General features: G+C 45.0%; 1 protein-coding gene across 1 annotated transcript in view; it reads right to left on the reverse strand.

Moving 5' to 3' along the window:
- Positions 1 to 13,327: 13,327 nt before the first annotated feature.
- The window catches only part of MRO (maestro), a 53,908-nt gene continuing 44,556 nt past the window's right edge, over positions 13,328 to 22,679 (reverse strand). The window contains 7 exon segments of the mRNA XM_024756830.1: positions 13,328 to 13,741; positions 14,200 to 14,307; positions 15,169 to 15,324; positions 17,768 to 17,950; positions 18,998 to 19,029; positions 19,032 to 19,143; positions 20,424 to 20,526. Coding sequence (XP_024612598.1) covers positions 13,688 to 13,741; positions 14,200 to 14,307; positions 15,169 to 15,324; positions 17,768 to 17,950; positions 18,998 to 19,029; positions 19,032 to 19,143; positions 20,424 to 20,522 — 744 coding nt within the window. The 5' untranslated portion in view covers positions 20,523 to 20,526 and the 3' untranslated portion in view covers positions 13,328 to 13,687.

Consider the following 22,679-nt stretch of genomic DNA (forward strand, 5'->3'; position numbering starts at 1 on the left):
CCTGGACCTTTTATGTAGGTAAAGAGCTGCCCGCTCAGGGTAACAGGAGAGATCACGACAAGCTTGCCCGCCCAAAGATACAGCCTTTACTAGCTGACCACTTTACTTTGACATATTCATAAACCATCAGAAACATACTCAATCTCACAACTGATAAGAGAAACGCAACATAAAATTGCAGTGAGATGCTATTTTTTACTACCAGATTGGCAGCGATCAAAGAGTCTGATGAGGAAATTCCCTGGTGGTCCAGTGGTTAGGACTCAGCACTTTCACTGTTATGGCCCAGATTCAATCCGTGGTCAGGGAACTAAGATCCTGCAAGCCGCACAGCCCACCAAAAAAAAAAAAAGTTTGATAATTTACCAAGTTGGCAAAGCCAGGCCGTTTCCTATTCGTTGCACATGGGGGTGAAAATTAGTGCAGCCTCTACAAAGAATAACTTGGCAATATCTGTCAAAATTTTGAATGCACAGATGCTTTCACTCAACAATTCAACTTTCACGTATCAGCAAGTATATATCCTTCTACATGGATGAAATGATAAGGGTGTTTATTGCAATACAGCTCCTAATAACAAAAATGGGGAAATCTTCGATGCTCAACAGGAGAGGGGTTAAATAAATCATAATACAACCACACAATGGAGCACTAGGAGTTCATTTTTTTTACACACACAACACATCTTAATTCAGACCAGCCATATTTAAAGTAATGAATAGTCACTTGTGGCTGGTGGCTACCATACTGGACTGTGTATACTAGAAGCCCAGGACACTATGCAAACATCCCTGAGGAGGATACTACAGCGCAATCACCGTTCATGTGTCATCATCCAACAGCTCTGTCTCCTTGGAGGTCAGAGGGAACAGGGCCCTTATGAAATAGGATATGGAATTATTGATTATCGATTGTAGTAGAGAAAAGTCAAGGCCAGACTAAGAAGTGTAGGTTCACCTGGGGCTGCTGCCACCCACCTCTGGGCAGGGGGCCCACACTAGAAGTTCTCCACCTGGATCCATGGTCTGAGATAGCAGGCCAAGGGGTTGCAAGAGGGTAATTACACCCAGGGCTGAGGGCCCCTGGCGACGACTTTCAGAAGGGGAAGTGAGAAGGGGTGTCACGGGGCCATACAGAGAAATGAGGAGGGCCTCACGCCTCCATCCCCATCCAGCTAGGCTTCCTCAGCTGACAACATTGTTAGCCATCATCCACTCAGAGCACCTCTCTTCCCAGGAACATTCCATGCAGCTGAAGTGAATACATTAGCTCATATCAGCACCACGTAGGCAGAATCCTACAGGCAGCACTTCCAAATGGGGTCCCAGGGAAAGAGAAGCAGTTCTTAATATAGAAGGCCTTCTTCAAGAGATCAAGTGGGCGCCAAGGTCCTGGATGGTCTCTAAGGGCCCTGAATGTAATGAATGGATCAGAGAAGGGATTTATCCCTAGAGCCCAAAAGTAGGTTGTCAAATCCTAAGTGCCTCAGAAGAAAAATTTGAGAAGACAAAATGGGAGCCCGGCTAGACTGGGCTGTTTGTTGTGGTGGGATGGAGGTGTTTTTAAAGCAGCTGCACTGAGTTTTCTAGCACTCTTTGTGATACAGGTTCCTTAATAAGTGGAGTATGCTTGGAAGAGATTTTCTCTCTGCAGTTACCCAAACATACCTTGTACACACACACACACACACACACACACATTCATGCCCCACTGATTTTTGGAATTAATACCAAAGAAATAAGTTTAAATTTGGCAAGAAATGACAGTCTGATGGCAGGAGGAGGTGTACAGCGATCCTAATTGACTATGCTTGCCTTCCTGGCAGAGTCTGTGTGGTTAGTTCAGCTTGTGCTGTTAAGTAGTCCTAGAAAGGCCAGGGCAGCATGAGGAACTCGGAGTTCTTCAGGCAACCTTCAAACCTGCCATAACAGGCAGGGCTACAATGAATAACCCAGCGGAAGAGTGCGAAGGCTAAACTGAATACTAAGCGTTCACTCACTGAGCTGACCTCAAGCGGAAGAGCTGTGCTCAAAAGAACAAGGAGAAGTGCCTGATGGGCCCCCGAGGGCAGCTCTGTTAGTGGTGGGGAGGAAGGAGTTGAGTTTTGAGGCCAGAAACGATTTCTACCTTCCACCCAACAGACCCAGCAGGCAAATCCCATCCTAGTTAGACCCCCACTTCCAGTGAGCCCCCTATGTTGTCTTGTCCACCACCCCTTCATGCAAGGACATCACATAGCACAGAAACTGCCTTTATTCAGCCCAGGGGAGCCAGGGGAGGGCCAGAAAGAGGAGACTGGAGGGATGAACCAAAGAAGAGGCAAAGGGGGATGCCAGTTTGTTTTTTTATTTTGAATGGTTGTTTCACGCCCAGGCAAGGAAAAAAATTGCCGGGTGCCTTTAATTGTTTGAGAGATCACCATTCACTGCTCTCATTAAAGAACGTTATAAATGAAAGAAGCCCCAAAGCTCAGTCCCCTGCTGTGGACTGTGGGTCATTTGCCACACCACGGGCTCCAGCTCTAGAAGCGTGAAGGGTAAGATTTGGATGCCCCCTTAGAAAAGGTATAACCCCATGTCCCCCCTTCTGACAGCTCCCCATGCTACAGTCTGAGAAGTGCCTTCCCAGGAGCCAGCTGGGGACAGCCTTACATTAATGTTGGGGAAACCAGAAGTTACAGGCTTTGATTTCTCAGGCAGACTTCATTCATTGACATGTAAGTTTAAATCATATTTAATAAAAAGCCTTGTGAAATCCAAAATGCGAGGCCAGCCATTACTTTTCTTAGGAAAGGTAGAGAGAGGAGGTTAATCAATAGTGAGGTCCAGAAATAAACCAAGTAGGACAAAGGTCTTTTAAGTTTATAGACATACCTCAGAGTTATTGCAGGTCCAGACCATTGCAATAAAGCAACTATTGCAATAAAGTGAGTCACATGAATTTTCTGGTTTCCCAGTACATATGAATGTTTCCACTATACTGTAGTTTATTAAGTGTGTAATAGCATTGTGTCGGAAAAAGCAACGCACATACCTTAATTTTAAAATACGTTCCTGCTGAAAAATGCTAACCATCACCTGAACCTTCAGTGGGTCATAACCTTTTTGCTGATGGAAAGTCTGGCCTTGATGTTGATGACAGCTGACTGATGGAGGTGGTGGCTGCTAAAGGTTGGGGCAGCTGTGGCAATTCCTTAAAATAAGACGTATTGAGTTTGCCACACCGACTGACTCTTCCTGCCATGAACTATTTCTCTTAGCATGCAATGCTGCTTAAAAGCATTTTACCCACAGTGGAACGTCTTTAAAATTAGAGTTAATCCTCTCAACCTTTGCCACTGCTTTATCAACTAAGTTCATGGAATATTCTAAATCCTTTGTTGCCATTTCGACAATCTTCACAGCATCTTCACCAGGAGTAGCTTCCATCTCAAGAAACCTCTCTATTTGCTCATCCAGAAGAAGCAACTCCACCTCCACTAAAGTTTTATCATAAGATGGCAGCCATTCAGTCACATCTTCAGGCTCCACTTCTAATTCTAGCTCTCTTGTTGTTTCTACCACATCTGCAGTTACTTTCTCCACTGAAGTCTTAAAACCCTCGAAGTCATCTGTGAGGGTTGGAATCAATTTCTTCCAAACTCTTATTAATGTTCTTAGTGGCATCTAGAATGGCGAATCCTTTCCAGAAAGTTTTCAATTCACTCTGCCCTGATCCATCAGAGGAATCACTACCTGTGGCAGCTATAGCCTTACGAAATGTGTTTCTTTTTTTTTTTTTTTTTTTTTTTTTGGTAGGCTCTGGACGCGCAGGCCCTGCGGCCATGGCTCACAGGCCCAGCCGCTCTGCTGCATGTGGGATCCTCCCGGACCGGGCTACGAACCCGTGTCCCCTGCATCGGCAGGAGGACTCTCAACCACTGCGCCACCAGGGAAGCCCCTGAAATGTGTTTCTTAAAGAATAAGACTTGAAAGTCAAAATCACTCCTTGATCCATGGGCTGCAGAATGGGTGTTTTGTTACCAGGCATGAACACAACATTAATTTCATTGTACATGGAGCATCAGAGCTCTTGGGTGACCAGGTGCATTGTCCATGAGCAGTAAAACTTTGAAAGGAATCTTTATTTTCTGAGCAATAGGTCTCAACACTCAGCTTAAGATATCCAGTACACCATGTTGTAAACAGATGTGCTACCATCCAGGCTTTGTTTTTCCATTTATAGAGCACAGGTAGAGGAAATTTCGCATAATTCTTAAGAGCCTTAAGATTTTCAGAATGATAAATAAGCATTGGCTTCAACTTAAAGTCACTGGCTGCCATTAGCCCCTAACAAAAGGGTCAGCCTGACATTTGAAACTTTGAGGCCAGGCGTCTCTTCAGCTATGAAGTCCTAGATGGCATCTTCTTCCAATATAGGGAGGGCTGTTTCATCTACATTGAAAACCTGTTGTTTAGTATAGCCACCCACCCTGGTTATCTTACCTAGATCTTCTGGATAACTTGCTGCAGCTTCTACGTCAGCACTTGCTGCTTCACCTGGCACTTCGATATTATGGAGACGGCTTCTTTCCTTAAACTCCATGAGCAAACCTCTGCCAGCTTCAAACTTTTCTTCTGCTGCTTCCTCGCCTCCCTCAGCCTTCACAGAATGGCAGAAAGTTAGGGCCTTGCTCTGGATTAGGCCTTGGATTAAAGGAATGTTGGGACTGGTTTGATCTTCTGTTGAGACCACTAAAACTTTCTCCACATCAGCGACAGGCTGTTTCACTTTCTTATTATTCATGTGTTCACTGGAGTAGCTCTCTTCATTTCCTTCAAGAACTTTTCCTTTGCATTCACAGTGTGGCTAACTGGCCTGAGAGGCCTAACTTTCGGCCTCTCTGTGCTCTCAATGTGCCTCCTCACTAAGCCTAGTCATTTCTAGCTTTTGATTTAAAGTGAGAGATACGTGACTCTTCCTTTCACTTGAACACTGAGAGGCCACTGTATGATTATTAATTGGCCTAATTTCCATATTGTTGTATCTCAGAGAATAGGGAGGCCCAATGAGAAGGGGAGAGATAAGGGAACAGCCGGATGGTAGAGCAGTCAGAACACACACAACATTTATTAAGTTCGTCATCTTATATGGATGGCGTTGTTTGTGACCCCTCCAAATCAGTTACAATAGTAACAACATAGATCACTGATCACAGATCACCATAACAAATATAATCATGAAAAAGTTTAAAATATTGAGAGAATTAATGTGACACAGAGATGTGACACAGAGACGTACAGTGAGCAAATGCTATTGGAAAAATGGCACTCGTGGGCTTGCTCAACGCAGGGTTGCCACAAACCTTCAATTTGTAAAAAATGCAATATCTGGGAAAGGCAATAAAACGAAGCACAATAAAATGAGGTACGCCTGAAAACAGACTTAACTGCGTGTATTCCGTTAGCAAGATAATATTCTTTCTTTGTTTACTGGTAGCTAATAAGAAGCAACACATAAATAAAATAGGTTAACCATCTAAACAATTAAACTATGTTTAATACAGGAAATTAGATTTGCTCCCTTATGTCACAAAATTTTTGTTTAGGGAATTGAATTCGTTTGCTAAGGCTGTCAGATGAGCTCACTAGTGAATCAATTTAACCCAGCGTTCTGCACATGGTATGGATTTTATTGCTGGTCAGAAAATCCCCAACTCCTGGGTTCGTTTTTCTCAGGCTTCTAAGGGTCTAATAAATAAACTGTCACTCTAGCAGCTTTAAATCTAAACAGATTGAAACTTTTATTTTTCCTTAACAGAGTCATAAATGTTTCGAGTTAAATTTGATCCCAATATTCGAGTGATCCAAAAGAAAATCGCCATGATTTCTGAACATTACTCTTCCTATCATATAGAAAAGGTTTGGGTGTAACTAAATTGTACAAAATAGATCCGTGTTGAACTTGTAAATGGAATCCTATTTCACAGAGTAACAGGGGTACTTGTTATCTGGCAAAGCATGTTGATGTAAAGCCATGTAGTGTACCTAATTTTACTGTTTTTATATTTTTAAGATTTTTATATATGGATTTTTTTTGGGGGGGCTGCGTCAGGTCTTAGTTGCAGCTCGTGGGCTTCTCTCTAGTTGTCGTGTGTGGGCTCCAGAGCTCACAGACTCTCTAGTTGCAGCACACAGGCTCTCTAGTTGTGGCTCGTGGGCTCCAGAACACGTGGGCTCAGTAGTTGCAGCATGCGGGCTTAGTTGCCCCATGGCATGTGGGATCTTAGCTCCCCGACCAGAGATCGAACCTGCTTCCCCTGTATTGGAAGGCGGATTCTTAACCACTGGACCACCACGGAAGTCCCGATTGTTTGTTATTTTTAAACAGAAACCTGTGTTAATATTGTATTTCATTCTTTCCACCGCTTTTCCTTGTATAAATAGGCTACAATAATGAGTGGCTACCATGTAATTAATACCTCATCTTGGGGTAACATTTTACAGTTTACACAGACTATCTCATTTGATCATCAGAATATCTTGTGTGGTGAGTTTTCCTCCCACTTCACAGATGAAGGAACGGAGGCTCTGAGAGATTCTGTGTCTTGCTGAAGGCAATAAGCCAGTAGGTGACAAAGTCAGGGTGCAGGTCTTCTGTTGTCAAGTGCTGTGTCCTTCCAGTGCACATGATGTCACATTTGGGAATCAAGTTTCTCTGGAGGCTATATCTGCTGATGCAGTCAATATAAGCAGGTAGAAAGCTTTGGACTTCTGGTCACATTTTTGCTCTGGCAGAGGCCTGTGCCTCTAGTAGCATGGGTTAAGAAATGACATTTTAACTCTCTGATCTACATTTCTGAAAAACACTTCTTCTTGCAGGGAGACATTGGGGCCATTTCCTGGTTAACATTTGCAAAGTGCTGCAGGAAACTCATTAGCTTGAAAGGAACATGATTACAGCAGTCACACTTGGAAACAGAAGGTAAGGCGTTAATTATTAACAAGCGATCACTCCCAAGATACAACACAGAATGATTAACAGAGCTGTTAGGACGGAATGAAGAGAGCCCTTGAAGCTATCTCTGGAGGAAGAAAAGACACAAGCAAAGGCCCACCTCCCGCTCTGAGCAGTCACAGCACCCCAGCAAGAGCCCAGTGGAAAAGAACAACTTGCTATTCTTATTCAGTTACGATTCTTTCTTATTAAGATGCATTAAGCCATACCAACACCTACAAGGTGACAGATTCAGGCTTGGCTGAGGTACCAGCATTTGCAATTCAATAAGCGCAACCATCTTCACCGAATACGGCTGGTGGGCCAGGCTCAAAGCCACAGTCTTGGGGGCCTCGTGAGCAGCAGGACGCACAGCTACCCCTGGGGCTCCAGTCATTCATTGGGGAGAACTGGGATGAGACTCACACCCCCATACCGCAGGCCAGAGTGGGCCTTGCTGAAGACCTGGGTGCCTTCAGAAAGAGAAGGAACAGTATCTGGAGAGCTGGTTGCAGGTGAGGAGCAAAATTAACTAGGGTTTCCAGAGCACCTTCTATAAGCCAGATTTGGTACCGAGTCCAAGCTCGTTCTGCTTGCTGCACGACAGGCCAATAAACCGGAAGATGAGGTGTTGAGGCCAGGAATAGCGACTCTATTCGGAAAGCTAGGCATCTGAGAAGATGGCAGACTAATATCCTAGAGTACCATCTTATCGAGGTATGGATGCCAGTTTCCTTTATAGAACAGAGACGGGGAGGAGGTGAGGAAGTGAAGTGAAAAGGCCATTAGTCTTGCAAAATATCTCTTGGCTTGGCCAGCATCAGGGAGGGGATGTGTTAATTTCTTCTTTTCTGCAGCCATTCACAGGTGGGCACTGTCAGAAAGTCTCCCTGTGAGCTGAACAAAGGCACTTTAGTTTAACATTCAGGCAGACGGGCAGGGTTCCCCTAGGCATGACATTATTTATGCCAACAGCTGTAGACAACATTTTAGTGATTATAGTAACAAAAAGTAACAGAGAGCAAAGGTTTAATGTAAAAGAAACAGATCCAACATGGAGTCAGATTTTGTTCTTCCCTGTTACACAAGCACTGTGTGAAGTGCTCAGTGTTATTTAATTGAATATTTGTAGCACAGCAACTCTTTGAGTTGGGTTATTGTGTCCATTTCAGAGAACAGCAAACTGAGGCTTGTTGCCCTGGCTTACCCAGAGTCACATGGGTAAGTGGCAGAGCCAGATTCACACGGTGGGGGGGCAGGAGGGTGGCTAATTCCAGGCCCCATCCTCCCAACTGCTTTGTTCTCCCTCGGAAGAAGAAGGGCATTTGGAATCAGCCCAGGGAATGGTGGGTGGAAACAAGGACACGGAGGGTGAAGTATTCAGGAAGTAGGAATTTAAGAAGAGCCAAGGGAAATTAGAGGTTGCTGTCTCTGAAGAGCCTTATATGTCAGGCTTGGAAGTCTGTGCTTAACTTGGTAAATAACAGGGGCCTTTGAATATCAAGCCATCCCTCCTCAGTAAATTGGGATGTATTGGGTTTATCTAGAACCCAAGGATTTTCTAAGAACATTTAGCACATAAATAAATATAGAAACAAGAGGCTTATTCTCCTATGGTCAGACTGGAAGAATGTAAATTCAGTATCATCAATACCCTGATAATTACCCATAAGCCCTTTCACTTGTCAACAAGTTATGTCATCAACAAGTTAAAACAAAAATGCCACGAAAGGGGACTTCCCTGGTGGTCCAGCAGTAAAAGAAGCTGCCTTCTAATACAGGGGATGCAGGTTTGATCCCTGGTCGGAGAACAAAGATCTCACATGCCGCGGGGCAACTAAGTCCCTGCTCCACAACTACTGAGCTCGCGCACGTCAACTAGAGCCCGCATGCCTCAAACTACAGAGCCCATGCGCTCTGGAGCCCCTGCACCACAACTAGAGAGAGAAAACCCACATGCCACAACTAGAGAGAAGCCTGAGCACAACAATGGAGAGACTGCACACCGCAACCAAAGATCCCGCATGCCTCAACAAAGATCCTGTGCGCAGCAACTAAGACCCGATGCAGCCAAAAAATAAAGAAAAAAAAAATGCCACAAAAGGACAAAGGCAAACACATACTACTTGAGAGTGAACAATAACCACCCCAAGCTTTCCAAAATATATCACTTTACACACCAATAGGCATTTAATGTTTACCTTTAACTTTAAAAGAGCATTTTGGCATGTGTTTTACGATTGTAAAAGTAATACATGCTTATTGCAGAAAACTTGGAAAATGTAGAAGAGCAGAAATATGTGTCTGCCTTATTTACCAACACTACCTGCTGGCTCTCCTACTCAGCTGCCCATTCCTCTTTGCAAACCACACTCTAGTGTTCTTATAACATGTAAAGCATTCCCTCAATTACTCCCCAGGATTCTGTTCACACTGATGACCAGTACTGATCACACCTGTTAGGTCCTCAACTTCCTTCTGTGTCTTTTTCTCTCCCTTCTCCTTTCCCTTTAAAAAGACCGATTTCATGAGCAACCTGAAAGCAGGGACCAAGTTTTACGCACACCCCTCCCTGACCACTTAGCATGGTAGCACTTGAACTTTCCTTTCTCTTTCATTCATTCAACTGTCCTATGTCTAGTGTTTCAAAGTAAGAAATGTCAAAGCATTGTCTTTAGGTTGGCTTTCAAATTAAAAGGCATCTCATGGGGGAAGAAAAACTTTAAATACATAAGCATAAAAGTAACCTGTAAATTGGTTATAAGGAGAGAAATGATCACCCTCACTTGTCAAAACGGGCTCCTCCCAAGGGGCAATAGTTTCAGATGACTTTCTGGCTTTTCCCCCCCAATCAACATTCATTTACTAAGCACCTACTGAGCACCTTTGAGGTCATATAGGAGATACAAAAATATACAAGGTGGGGCACAACCTTTAGCAGCTTCAGTCTAACAGAGGGGGAAAAGACCTGTAGGTTAAAAAACTTCCAAATGAGGTAAAACGTGTTAAGTGGCAGAAGATTGCTAGAATATTCTGAGCATTCCGAGATGCGAGTTCTTCCCTGATTGAGGGGATCAGGCATTTGACCCAGGTCTTGGAGTAGGGACAAGAAATACACGCGAGATGTGCGTGTGTGTACGTGTGAGTGTGCCTGGGTGTGGGAGTGAAGGGATTCGAAGCAGAAAGTACAGACTGAGCAAAGGCAGGGAACCTAAGAGACCCAGCAGTGTTTAGGGAAGAGATGGGCCAAACTTGACTGAAGCAAAGAGAGTAACAGAAGAAAAAGCTGGAAACGAAGCGTGTGAGCCCATGGCTGAGAGCCCAGAATGGCAAACTAACGTTTGGACTCTATTCCCACTAGTTTGGAACTATTCAGTCATTTAGCAAATGTTTCCTTATCATCTGCTATGTGCTGGGTGCTGGGATAGATACAGTGAGATACGGAAAGAAAAACAAGGCATGGGCCCTTGCTCTCCATGTTGACATTCCATGACAACATAACTTTCTAGAAGTATAAACTCAAAGAGGACTTATTAAGAGCAAAACAAAACTGGCCAAAAGACAACACTAGTGACAAGGAATTTTTTTTTTTTTGGTTACTTATTGCTGAGTGACAAACTATCCCAGAAGTTAGTGACTTAAAATAACACTCACTTGATTACTTACAATTCTGCAATTTGGGATGGGCTTGATGGAGACAGCTGGTCTCTTTTCCACATGATGACAGCTGGAGTAGCTTGAACGACTGGGGTCTGGCTGGAACGGCCAACTTGTGTCATATGTCTGGGTCTCAGACCTCATCATGGGTTGGTGTTGGGCTGCACTCCACAGGCCTGCAAGCCTTGTAGTTGCCCAACCTTGAGGCCAAAGAAAGAGCCTGGAGATGGCGGCAGGGACGTTTATTGGACAGGGGGATCTTACACAAAGGGTCCTGGAGCAACACCCCACGGTGTGCGGCAGACTCCAGGCAGGACATGCCAGCAGTCTTGCTACTTGGGGGAGAAGGAGGCTACTATTTATAGGCGGAATTGACATCAGGTGGGCTCATTGGTTACCAGGGGCTAATTAAGCCCTATAATTAAGAGGATTGGATAGTCATGTGAGTGAAGCAGGGTCTGGCCGAGCAGGGCATGTACAGAGAGTAAGAGAAGAGCCATCCTGAGTGGCTGAACCGTATATTTGGGTTCCTCAGTTCTCCTCCACGTGGCATCTCTGGGTGGTTAGCTTGGTCTTCCTTCCAAAATGGAGACTTCAGACATTCTTCTTCATTTCTGGTAGTCTGGCTTCTTACATGGCAGCTGGCTTAACCCAGACTGCAAAAGAGGAAGCTGTTGGGCTCTTAAAGCATAGCCTAGAACTAGCACAGGCACTTCCAGAACATGCTAATGGTTAAAGCAGGTCCCAAAGCCAGCCCAGATCTGAGGGGAGAGATTTATACAAGGACATGAGTATCAGGAGGCATGATTCATTGGAGGCCACCAAAGCAACAGTCTACCACACGTCTTAAAGTCAAATAATTCAACAGCGTCTTCCACAATTTTAATCAACTGAGGGGCATTCAGTGCACAGATGTTGGTACTCTAGGGCATGTAACCTGCCTGCCCCACTCTACCCCTACCTCTTTGAATGCTGGCAGAATGCAGACATTTCTCACACCACTTACTGATCACTTACTAGAACTGCATCAGATTCTAGAACAAACCAACCTTGCAACATAGTTTCAAACAGGCCAACATCTAGGAAGGAAGAGGGCTGTTAGCTCAGAAGCATCTCACCAGGTCATTCCTGAGCCTGGGTCACTCCCAAGAGCTCCTGGTCAAGTACCCAAGCTTCAAAACAGGAAGAAAGAAACCCCATTCATGTCTGGCTCCAAGTGCCCCTTCGGCCACCTCCCACATCCCGTCTCTTCTAGGAGACACCTCGCCCCTCATCTGTGTTACATGGTCCTGTCTCTGGAGAGCTAGGGCAGAAACACTGAGCTCCTGGTTCTCAGACTGACATTAAGATCCCTCTGTAGCATGTGTGACCTTCTTGTGTTTTCCATTTTCAATACTGGACATAGTTGTTCCAGGTATGACCCAAACGCCAAGTTCAGTGGTAGTAACAGGATTTCCGGGAGAAGCTTGGGTAGCAGTCTGGTTGGAGGGAAGGTGAGAGGGACTATGAGAGATTTCTTGAAACTTTTTATAAGAGTAATGTGACCCTACTTATAACTAGGATTGATCACCCCAAAATTGACATAAGAGCCGAGACATGATTAATAAAAATATACACTTAGCTCACAAATTAAATAAAAATGTGTATTTAGTACATACAAAAGCGAAAGTTAACTGAGTCAAAAAGAGCAGAAGTGGCAGGTGTTTTAAATTTCTTTTATTTTTTTACATTTTTAACCATCCGTCAATTATTCCATAACAAGGCAGTATCACACGATGACTGAACGTAGGCTCCAGAAATCAGGGTTTGAATTCCAGCTCCATCAATTACTGGTCATCTTGGTCAATTTCCCTGTGCCTTAGTTTTCTCATCTACACAATGAGGGTAGTAATAGTACCTTTCTCACAGCTTGCTGTGAGTATTAAGTAATACTCGCAAAGCGGTTAGAGAGTGCTCAGTAAACTACAAACATTCTTAATATATGTTATTCATTATTATTATTCCACACATTATCATTAACTTGAGGTTTTTCAACACATGTTCATCGATTTTTTTTCTCTTTATTAATTCTTGTTTGGAATGATCTTGGAGGCACTGACTGTTGAAGATGATGAGAAGCTAATGATCCCCCTCCACACCAACGTCTTGGTACCTTGGCCAACTTTAAATAGGTCTCGCCGAGAAAAGGTGTTGGGCTTCCCTGGTGGCGCAGTGGTTGAGAGTCCGCCTGCCGATGCAGGGGACACGGGTGCGTGCCCCGGTCCGGGAAGATCCCACATGCCGCGGAGTGGCTGTGCCCCTGAGCCATGGCCGCTGAGCCTGCGCATCCGGAGCCTGTGCTCCGCAACAGGAGAGGTCACAACAGTGAGAGGCCCGCGTACCGCAAGAAAAAAAAAAAAAAAGGTGTTAATAACAAATGGCAAAGTATCAATAACAGATAATAAAAAAAACAAAAAAAACACTTTAGGTAGTAGTTATTCTCCTAAGCCTTAGAAATTAAAAGTAAAAAAAATTGGTGGGCTTCCCTGGTGGCGCAGTGGTTGAGAGTCCACCTGCCAAAGCAGGGAACGCGGGTTCGTGCCCCGGTCCGGGAAGATCCCACATGCCGCGGAGCGGCTGGGCCCGTGAGCCATGGCCGCTGAGCCTGTGCGTCTGGAGCCTGTGCTCCGCAACGGGAGAGGCCACAACAGTGAGAGGCCCGCGGACCACAAAAAAAATAAAAAATAAAATAAATAAAAATTGGTGACAGAGATATCCTTAAGAAGAAAATAGCTGAGAAATAAGCACTGAAGCTACATATACTTTAAATGTTTTAAAGTATGCACCTTCTCATCAAATTTGTGTGGGGAGAAAATGAGACATATAAAAGTTATTTGGAATGTACTTTGGGTGTAATTATACAATTCCACAGTATTATTTTTTGCCATCAATTGCTCTCCCAACATCCCCTTTTCTATCATAATCACAAGAAGCAGCAGAAGTATCCAGAGTTTAAAGGGGGAATATCAGCCCCCAGCAATGTGTTCACTGGAATCATTTCCCTGCTGCTCTGTGTTTACAGGATTTTATCTGCATAGAAGAACTGCAGGAGCTCTGGATGATAGTGGCTCTGAAAGAAATTGGCAAAGGGACACGTGAGGAAGGGAGTCAGTAAACCTCCTTGACTCTAGAACGAGCAGACAGTTGTCTGTCTAGGCAGAGCATGAGGATAAACAATCTTCAGATTCTCAGCAGAGGAGGCATCATTACCCAAATGATGATCTAAACTGCCAATATATTTCACCCAACGATCTAAGCTGGAGCTGTCAATATATTTCACCCAACGATCTAAGCTGGAACTGCCAATATACTTCACCCAACGATCTAAGCTGGAACTGCCAATATATTTTATGCATAATCCTCTGGGTGTTTTGCCATTCACATCACATTATGCGTCAATTACAGTTGAAACATACTTGGCCTGAGTCGTTTTAGGGGGGTAACTCCCTGGTGTGCCCAACCACCTTCTGCGTTAACACTGGAAGGGCAGGGAACCTGGGAGAACCTCTCCTGCCCTTGCTCACTCACCAGCTGCCGGCAGAGTTTAGGGTTCCTTTGATCCTCTTCACTCTGGAAGCTGTAGTCCTTCCTTTGTCTCAGATATGGAGAACAGGCTTGAAAAGTTGTTTTGCAAGCCTGAGAGAAATAATATCACCATCTTATTGTCAAAAATATTAAAGAGTTTTATAATCCCAAGCAAGGAAAAGTGTTGCACCCAATCTGTGGTCTGGGGGCCACTAAGAGTGGAAGTAACTTCCAGGAAGTTTGAAAACTTGAATCTTAAAGGATTTATGCTTATAAAACGACCATGTCTATACTTTGGGGCTGGTGGGGAGGGCAAAGCTTTACACTTTATCACAGCCCTTATTGTCTCATCAAAAGTAGTGCTGGATTCCTAAATTCAATCTCAACCTTTCTCTCCCTCTCTCTCTCTCTCTCGCCCTCCCTCATGCGTGACCTTAAAGAAGGCAGATGATTTGGTGGAACCTTTGCTCCTGGTGGTTTTGAAACACTCACCTGCTCCAAAGCAGCCCTGAGGTCGATCCAACCCGATTAGGACACATTTTCTCCAAGAATAACACAAAAGCTTCATAGGAAACTAAGAAGCCAAGGGTGGGAAATCTGTACCAGGTGCAGTGACAAAAGCTAACTGGGTATGAATAAATCTCCTCTGATAGGAGGTGCTGCCCCACAGAGCAAGTAGCACCTACCTGCCCCCATCCCCCCCACCCCCATTAACCTGAGTGTATCTGGCATTTGACAGGTGCTGGGACCGGGCAAGTGGGGTAAGAGCAAATGGAAAACACTCCTGCTCAGAGAGAGATTAGCCATCGAGGAGGCACTTTCTCCAGGATTCACATGGATACACGGCTGAGTGTCCGTAACTGAACTGGCAGGAACTGAGGGCCTGGCATCTCGACTCGGCAGGGCTGCATTCCAACTCCCTTGAGGAATGGCATTGAGGTTTCATGCTGTTGGCTAGAGTCACGGACTCACCTTGGCAACCTGGGGATTCCTATCCGGTAAATGGGTCAGGAGAGAACCCTGAGTCTGCTTCACCTGACGGGTGAAAAATCTCTTCCATTTCCGCCCCGCAAAGGCAGCCAGTTGCCCAAACAAGACAAAGGCCGAGTATCTCGGGCTGTCATTCTCCTGTGGGTCCCCCGTGAACAAAACAAGAAACCTCGGGTCAGTACCAAAAGGCAGCTGCATCAGAGAACAGCACAACCCTGGTCCCTTGCTACATGTTACGTGTGGGACATCAGATCCAGTCTATGGCACTCAGCCAGCCAGGCTCCGGGACAGAGCAGAGACGGGCTGAGTCTTCAGTGAACCTCTTCTTCAGCAGACGAGAGGGTTAGACTGGAGGCTCACTGGTGCTACTCCCAGCTTCCGAGCTTTTTTCTTCATTATTTAACATTTTGGAGATTGATTATATTTACTTGGTTCGAAATTCAAAATAACCAAAAAGGTTTATAAAACAGTAAGTCTCCCTTCCTACACCTCTCCACCCGCCACCAAATTTCCCTCCCCACAAAGTCATAAATTTTGTGTGATTCCTCCAAAAAATAAAGAAGAAAAAAATGAAATATATATTACATAGCCCTTTCCCACATTTTTAAACAAATGGATGTGGACCATCCCACTGTTATACACCTTGATTTTTCACCATTCTCTCTGGGAGCTCTTTCTATGTCAATATGTAAAGGGATTTTTTTTTGGCTGTACCCTAATTCATTCGACCCATCCCCTGCTTACTACTTCCAGCATGTTTGCCAGGCCATCTCTCTTTACCCTGGTCTGGGTTCCTCCCACCTGCAGCAGAAATAACAATTCTGTTTCTTCCCTGATGCCCTGCCAGCTCTCCCTGCTTTGGGTCTGATTCGCTGGTTTGTCCCTGACTGCAAGTCAGTGGCTTCGGCCCTTCCTCCCTCTCCCAGGGGAGCTGTCTGGTCCGAGTATCTCCCTGCCCAGGTAAGGAGACGGAGGCTCAGGGCATTTCAGTGATTCACCTAGAGTCACACCATCAGGGAACAGCGAACCAGGATAGCAACTCAGCCACCTGACTCATGGTGAAGGGATTTTTATATCAGTGTTTCTTGATCTTGTCCAGCTCCAAGTGAACCAGAAGGGACTGGTCTGGGACAGGCCTCCTCACCTAGAAATGGGGGTCACAGACACTCAGCAAGAGTGGAGACCACTGATCACCTCCTGAAGTATTTAAAACAATTTTTTAGCACACGTGACACACACAGAAACTGCTTTCGTGTTGTCTACGTGTGTGTGTGTGTGTTGAATTGTATGTGTTTAATTCAATTCAACTAGCACTTATTGAGACCTGACTCTACCTGAAGCATGACCCTAGTGCTGTGAGAGGTACAGAGATGTGTAAGGGGTTGCCTGTCCCCCGGGAGTCTGACAATCGTCTGATGGGCACAGCCCAGGCAGGCAGTGAAGAACTCTATGACAGGGATACAAACTGGCAGAAACCCCTCCCCATGAGTATTCCCAGGCTTCACCATGACAAGGAGTTTCTGATCAAAAACTACAGTCGACCTGGGTTTAAAAAATACTTGCATGGCAAACAAGCCCTGGCCATTAAGATGGCGCCTCCAGAGAGATTTAGAGACACTTGCCCAGAGATATCTGCTTATATTCCAGGGAGGCGGAGTAGAGACCTTCCTCTCCCAGTCCCAGAGAGGGCCGGTTTACATCCCAGAGCAAAGGCCTCTCTGCCTCTCTGAGCGGAAGGAGAGGCAAATGTCCCAGCAGCTCCTCTATATGCTCCAAGTTTTATAATTTCGAGGTTTCTCTTCCTCCCGTGAGGTGCAGGCACCTCGCTTTCGCTGGGTTACTCCTAGGGAATTAGGTGTTGGGAACTCACGCAAGACACTCTGTGAGTAAATGCAAGTTCCCTGTCGCTCTGTTCCCCGTTCTAAAGGTCTTATCTTTCTGTGCATGTGCGTGCATGTGTGTGTGCGTGTGTGTGTGTGTGTGTAACTGGGGTAAGCTAACTGATTAGCTTCTCAGTCCTCCCATTTTCTGTATCTGTGCATTTTTTGCTCTACCTGCCTTGTCACCCGGCAGTTAAGAGTGCAGGCCCTGGGCAAAGGGCCTGGCTTCATATCCACTTACTGGCTCTGTGAACCGTGGGCAAGTTACCTAACCTTTCTAGGCCTTGGTTTCCTCCTCTATAAAGTGAAGATAACAGTGCCTGCCTCACAGGGTTATTGGGAAGATTAGATGAGACAATCCACGTAGATTGCCCAGCACTGTGCCTGGTACACAGTAAGGGCTCACTAAATGCAAACTACTCTTACTGTTACATTTATAAGAGCACTGAGTACACATGAGCGTCACCACCATCAGTGTACATGTACTCACTGCTCCATTACAGTGACAACTCCTTGCAGAGCGGTGATGAAATCCTACATGTCTTTATATGTCTTCCATAACCCCCAGCACAGTACCAATCTCTCTACAGGATTTCTTAATAAGTAGTGAACAATAGAGGCCTTGTTTCCTGAGCAACACACCAACCAGCGCTCACATTTGACTTTAAGAACCTGGAATCTTCCTGCGTTGTCTCACTTACATCATCTGACAAAGTCCTGGTCCGAAGGGTGATGTCTATGAAGAAGGAGCCCAAGCCTTTCCCCTGGATCTTGCCCGGCATGATGGTCAGGGTCTTCAGGCTCTCGTGGATGACTTCAGAACTCATGGGCTCATACAGTCCATGCACCAGCAGGTCCAGGACAATCATTTTATACTTTCTCACCTGTTACCAAGGTTTGGAAAGCATTAGCAGCACAGGAGTTGCTCCCCATGAGTTGAAAAGTATCTCCACTCCTAATCTTCCAATAACCCGGGACTTGGACTAAGAGGCCGTGGCTTTCTTCAGCACCTGCTGCCACAACTCTCAGCAAAGTACAAATGCTTCCGTTAACCCGACCCAAGAGCCCAATTCGGTCTTGGAAGGAGAGCAGTCTGCAGCATGGCCTATGGGTGGGTGAGGCTGGGGAGGGCACGGCAAGGAGGGTGGTGGACCTGGACCATCTAGCGATCTGGGTGTATTGGGTACCTTTACAGGGGATAAGGCGAAATGGTCACTTAAGTTTACAGATGTTGAAGGAAGAGGTGGGGGAAACATCTTTTACTAAACAAGCATTGATTATTAGAAAAAGTAAATTCACTGGAGGGTGTTAATCCTACCTGCAGCTCTGTTTCCCAAGGCTGATGATCCTGAGGTGTGATGACCCTAAGACGACCCCAAATGAGTCATGTGTGCCTTTGTACAATCTCCTTCCCTTGAGAGTGTAAGGAGCCAGTGACTTGCTTGTGGCCTCTCAAACATGACAGTGGTGACGGACATCATTCCCATGGTTCCCTTACATTATATGAGACTCCATCTAGCAGACAGGAGTGGGAAACACTCTCCCACTGGCCGTGAAGAAGTGAGCTGCCATGTTGTGAGAGGGTGGCCTCAAGGAGCTGAGGGCGGCCACTCAACAAGGAAATAGGGACCTTAGTCCTACATCTAGAAGGAAATGAATTCCAACGGCCACATGAGCTTGGAAGATGACCCTGAACTTCAGAAAGGAATGCGGTCTGGCCCACACCTTGGTGGCAGCCTTGCAAGACCTTGAGTAGGGGATGCAGCTAAGTGGTACCTGGACTCTTGACCCAAGGAAACTGTGAGATAATAAACGCCAGGCCCCTGATGGACTGTTACACAGCAGTAGGCAACTAGTACATGAAGCCCCCCATCCCAGTGCTGAGGACTCCAGGCCATGAGGGCTGGCCAAGTGCCCCCTGCCCTTCCTACCTTGTCCGGGGTCTCACAGGCCATTGATGATGGCTTCTCATTGCCATATGATGCTTTTTAAAACTGGGGTCCCAGGCTCTCTCTGCCAAGTTGAAAGACACATTCTTCAGAGGCTCCTGCTTCTGGAGCCTCAGTTTCCAAGAGACCTGGGTGGCGAGTCAAAAATGTATTGATTTGGGAGTGTTCAGAGTCACACCCTACCCATCACCAACCCTAATCCCTCCCTCTAAAGAAAATACTGTGTTGCCCACTCAATTTTAATCCTTATTTCTCCACCTAAAGACATCTGGTTTTTGCTGGGAATATATTAGTTTGATCTACATAATGAAGAAATGGATGGAGGAAGGGGAAAGGGGTGGAGAAAAATAATGCAGAGCTAATGTTGAGGTACGTTTGGGGGCATTATGGAGAGAGGTGTCTAGGCAGTTGTGGGTGTGACAGAGCTGAGAAAAGGGGGCTTTAGAAGTGTTGATGTGATCTGAGAATAGGGATCCCTTTAAGAGGACAAGGTAAGCTGTGTTCCTCCTGTCGCAGAGTTTCCTTGACCCTTCTCCCTCCTCCAGCCCTTCCCCATTTTTCTGCTCTACTTCGTAGCTAAAGCTTGAAAGAAGTGCCTATACTTGCTTTCTTCAGCTGCTCTCCTCCATCCTCCCTTGAACCTTCTGCAATCAGGTTGAGGGCATCCATACCCCCTCCCCACCCCCTCTCCCCCAGTGTAGCTAAATCCCAGGGTCAATTCTCAGAGCTCACCTCACTCAGCCTCTCAACAGCATTTGACACAATTAGCAAAGCACATCTACAGGCATTTCAGGGTACCTGATGGATGTCCTACCTCAGAATGCGAGCATCTGAGCAATTAAGATTAGGAAAAGAAATGCATAAATAATGCAAATTGGAAGCGCTGTGTGGCTGATGCAGAAATCTGTACTTCAAGGACTAAACTCTAATTAACTTCAAGGCAAGAGATAGGTTTTTAGAGCATTTAACCCCTGATGCTAGGAAGGTCCTGGTATTCTGCACATCACAGGACATACCAACATGTCCTGGAGTCAGAACCAAGATCCAGACAAGATCCAAGAACAAACCACTTCCTCACCATCCTTATTAGTGGGTGGGGGCTGGAGAGGAGACCCACAGCCCTATTTGGTATTCAGGTGATTAGCAAGTCTCATCAGTATTTCTGAATATTCACTGCAGTTCATTCTATATTTTTATCATTAAGTTCGCAGCAAGCTAAATTCTTCCCAACTCATCTTCTTGTTATCATATAAACATCCTATTCGTGTTTAAAGAGCTGTCATCAAACTTTTTTTCAGGAGAAGGAACCTCAGTAGAAGGAATGGAAGGAACCAAACGAAGGCAGAAGAGCAAGTACACATAGTGGCTGCTGAGCAGGGACATTTGTTCCTAAAAATTTGTCTCAGACCTTGGAAAAGAAAGATATCACTGATGTCCTTTTCTTCTTGGGCTGGGCAGTGGGGATGCAAAGGGGCTGGTCCAGCATTCTTTTCTGTGTTTGGTCCATGGAACTAAAAAAAGAACAAATCATCATATGAGCCACAAACACTCTTTGAAGCCTCATCATTAACAAGCATCATCACACAAAGCCCTGTGCCAGGGTAAGAAGGTAAAGAAGCCGCATCCCTGAGGCCTCCTCTTGGTGAGCAGATGGAACAGTCGCATCCAAAGATAAAGAGCAACACCAACATCCCTGATCATCGGGGAAACGCAAACCAAAACCACAATGAGGGATCACCTCACACCTCTCAGAGTGCACTGTCGGTCAAAGATTGCAGTGGGTTAGGACTTATTTCTTGAGGAACTGGGTGGTGAGCAATGCTCTTTTTTTTATATATAGATCTTTATTGGAGTATAATTGCTTTACAGTGTTGTGTTAGTCGCTGCTGTATAACAAAGTGAATCAGCTATATCCCCATATCCCCTCCCTCTTGAACCTCCCTCCCACCCTCCCTATCCCACCCCTCTAGGTCATCGCAAAGCATCAAGCCGATCTCCCTGTGCTATGCGGCTGCTTCCCACCAGCCAACTATTTTACATTCGGTAGTGTATATATGTCGATGCTACTCTCACTTCACCCCAGCTTTGCCCTCCCACCCCATGTCCTCAAGTCCATTTTCTACGTCTACCTCTTTATTCCTGCCCTGCAACTAGGTTCATCAGTATCTTTTTTTTTTTTTAGATTCCATATCTGTATGCGTTAGCATATGGTATTTGTTTTCCTCTTTCTGACTTACTTCACTCTGTATGACAGACTCTAGGTCCATCACCTCACTACAAGTAACTCAATTTCATTTCTTTATATGGCTGAGTAATATTCCATTATATATATGCGCCACATCTTCTTTATCCATTCGTCTGTTGATGGACACTTAGGTTGCTTCCATGTCCTGGCTATTGTAAATAGTGCTGCAACGGACATTGTGGTACATGCCTCTTTTTGAATTATGGTTTTCTCAGGGTATATGCCCAGTAGTGGGATTGCTGGGTCATGTGGTAGTTCTATTTTTAGTTTTTTAAGGAACCTCCATACTGTTCTCCATAGTGGTTGTATCAATTTACACTCCCACCAACAGTGTAGGAGGGTTCCCTTTTCATCACACCCTTTCCAGCATTTATTGTTTCTAGATTTTTTGATAATGGCCATTCTGACTGGCATGAGGTGATACCTCGTGGTAGCTTTGATTTGCATTTCTCTAATAATTAGTGATGTTGAGCATCTTTTCATGTGCCTCTTGGCCATCCATATGTCTTCCTTGGTAAAATGTCTATTTAGGTCTTCCACTCATTTTTTAACTTTATTGTTTGTTTGTTTTTTTGCTGTTGAGCTCCATGAGCTGTTTGTATATTTTGGAGATTAATTCTTTGTCTGTTGTCTCATTTGCAAATATTTTCTCCCATTCTGAGGGTTGTCTTTTTGTCTTGCTTATGCTTTTCTTTGCTGTGCAAAAGCTTTTACATTTAATTAAGTCCCATTTATTTATTTTTGTTTTTATTTCTGTTACTCTAGGAGGTGGGTCAAAAAAGATCTTGCTGTGGTTTATGTCAAAGAGTGTTTCTTCCTATGTTTTCTTCTAAGAGTTTTATAGTGTCTGGTCTTACATTTAAGCCTTTAATCCATTTGGAGTTTACATTTGTGCATGGTGTTAGGTAGTGTTTTAATTTCATTCTTTTACATGTAGCTGTCCAGTTTTCCCAGCACCACTTATTGAAGAGGCTGTCTTTTCTCCATTGCATGTTCTTGCCTCCTTTGTCATAAATTAGGTGCCCATATGTGCGTGGGTTTATCTCTGGGCATTCTATCCTGTACCATTGATCTATATTTCTGTTTTTGTGCCAGTACCATACTGTCTTGATTACTGTAGCTTTGTAGTATAGTTTGAAGTCCAGGAGCCTGATTCCTCCAGCTCTGTTTTTCTTTCTCAAGAGACCCACAAAAACAAACCCAAAACAATTAAGAAAATGGTAATAGAAACACACATACCGATAATAACCTTGAATGTAAATGGATTAAATGCCCCAAACAAAACAGACTGGCTGAATGGATACAAAAACAAGACCCATGGGCTTCCCTGGTGGCGCAGTGGTTGAGAGTCCACCTGCCGATGTAGGGGACACGGGTTTGTGCTCCCGTCCGGGAAGATCCCACATGACGCGGAGCGGC

The sequence above is a fragment of the Neophocaena asiaeorientalis genome, unplaced genomic scaffold (assembly GCF_003031525.2).
Source record: "Neophocaena asiaeorientalis asiaeorientalis breed wild unplaced genomic scaffold, Neophocaena_asiaeorientalis_V1.1 scaffold133, whole genome shotgun sequence".
NCBI lineage: Eukaryota > Metazoa > Chordata > Mammalia > Artiodactyla > Phocoenidae > Neophocaena > Neophocaena asiaeorientalis.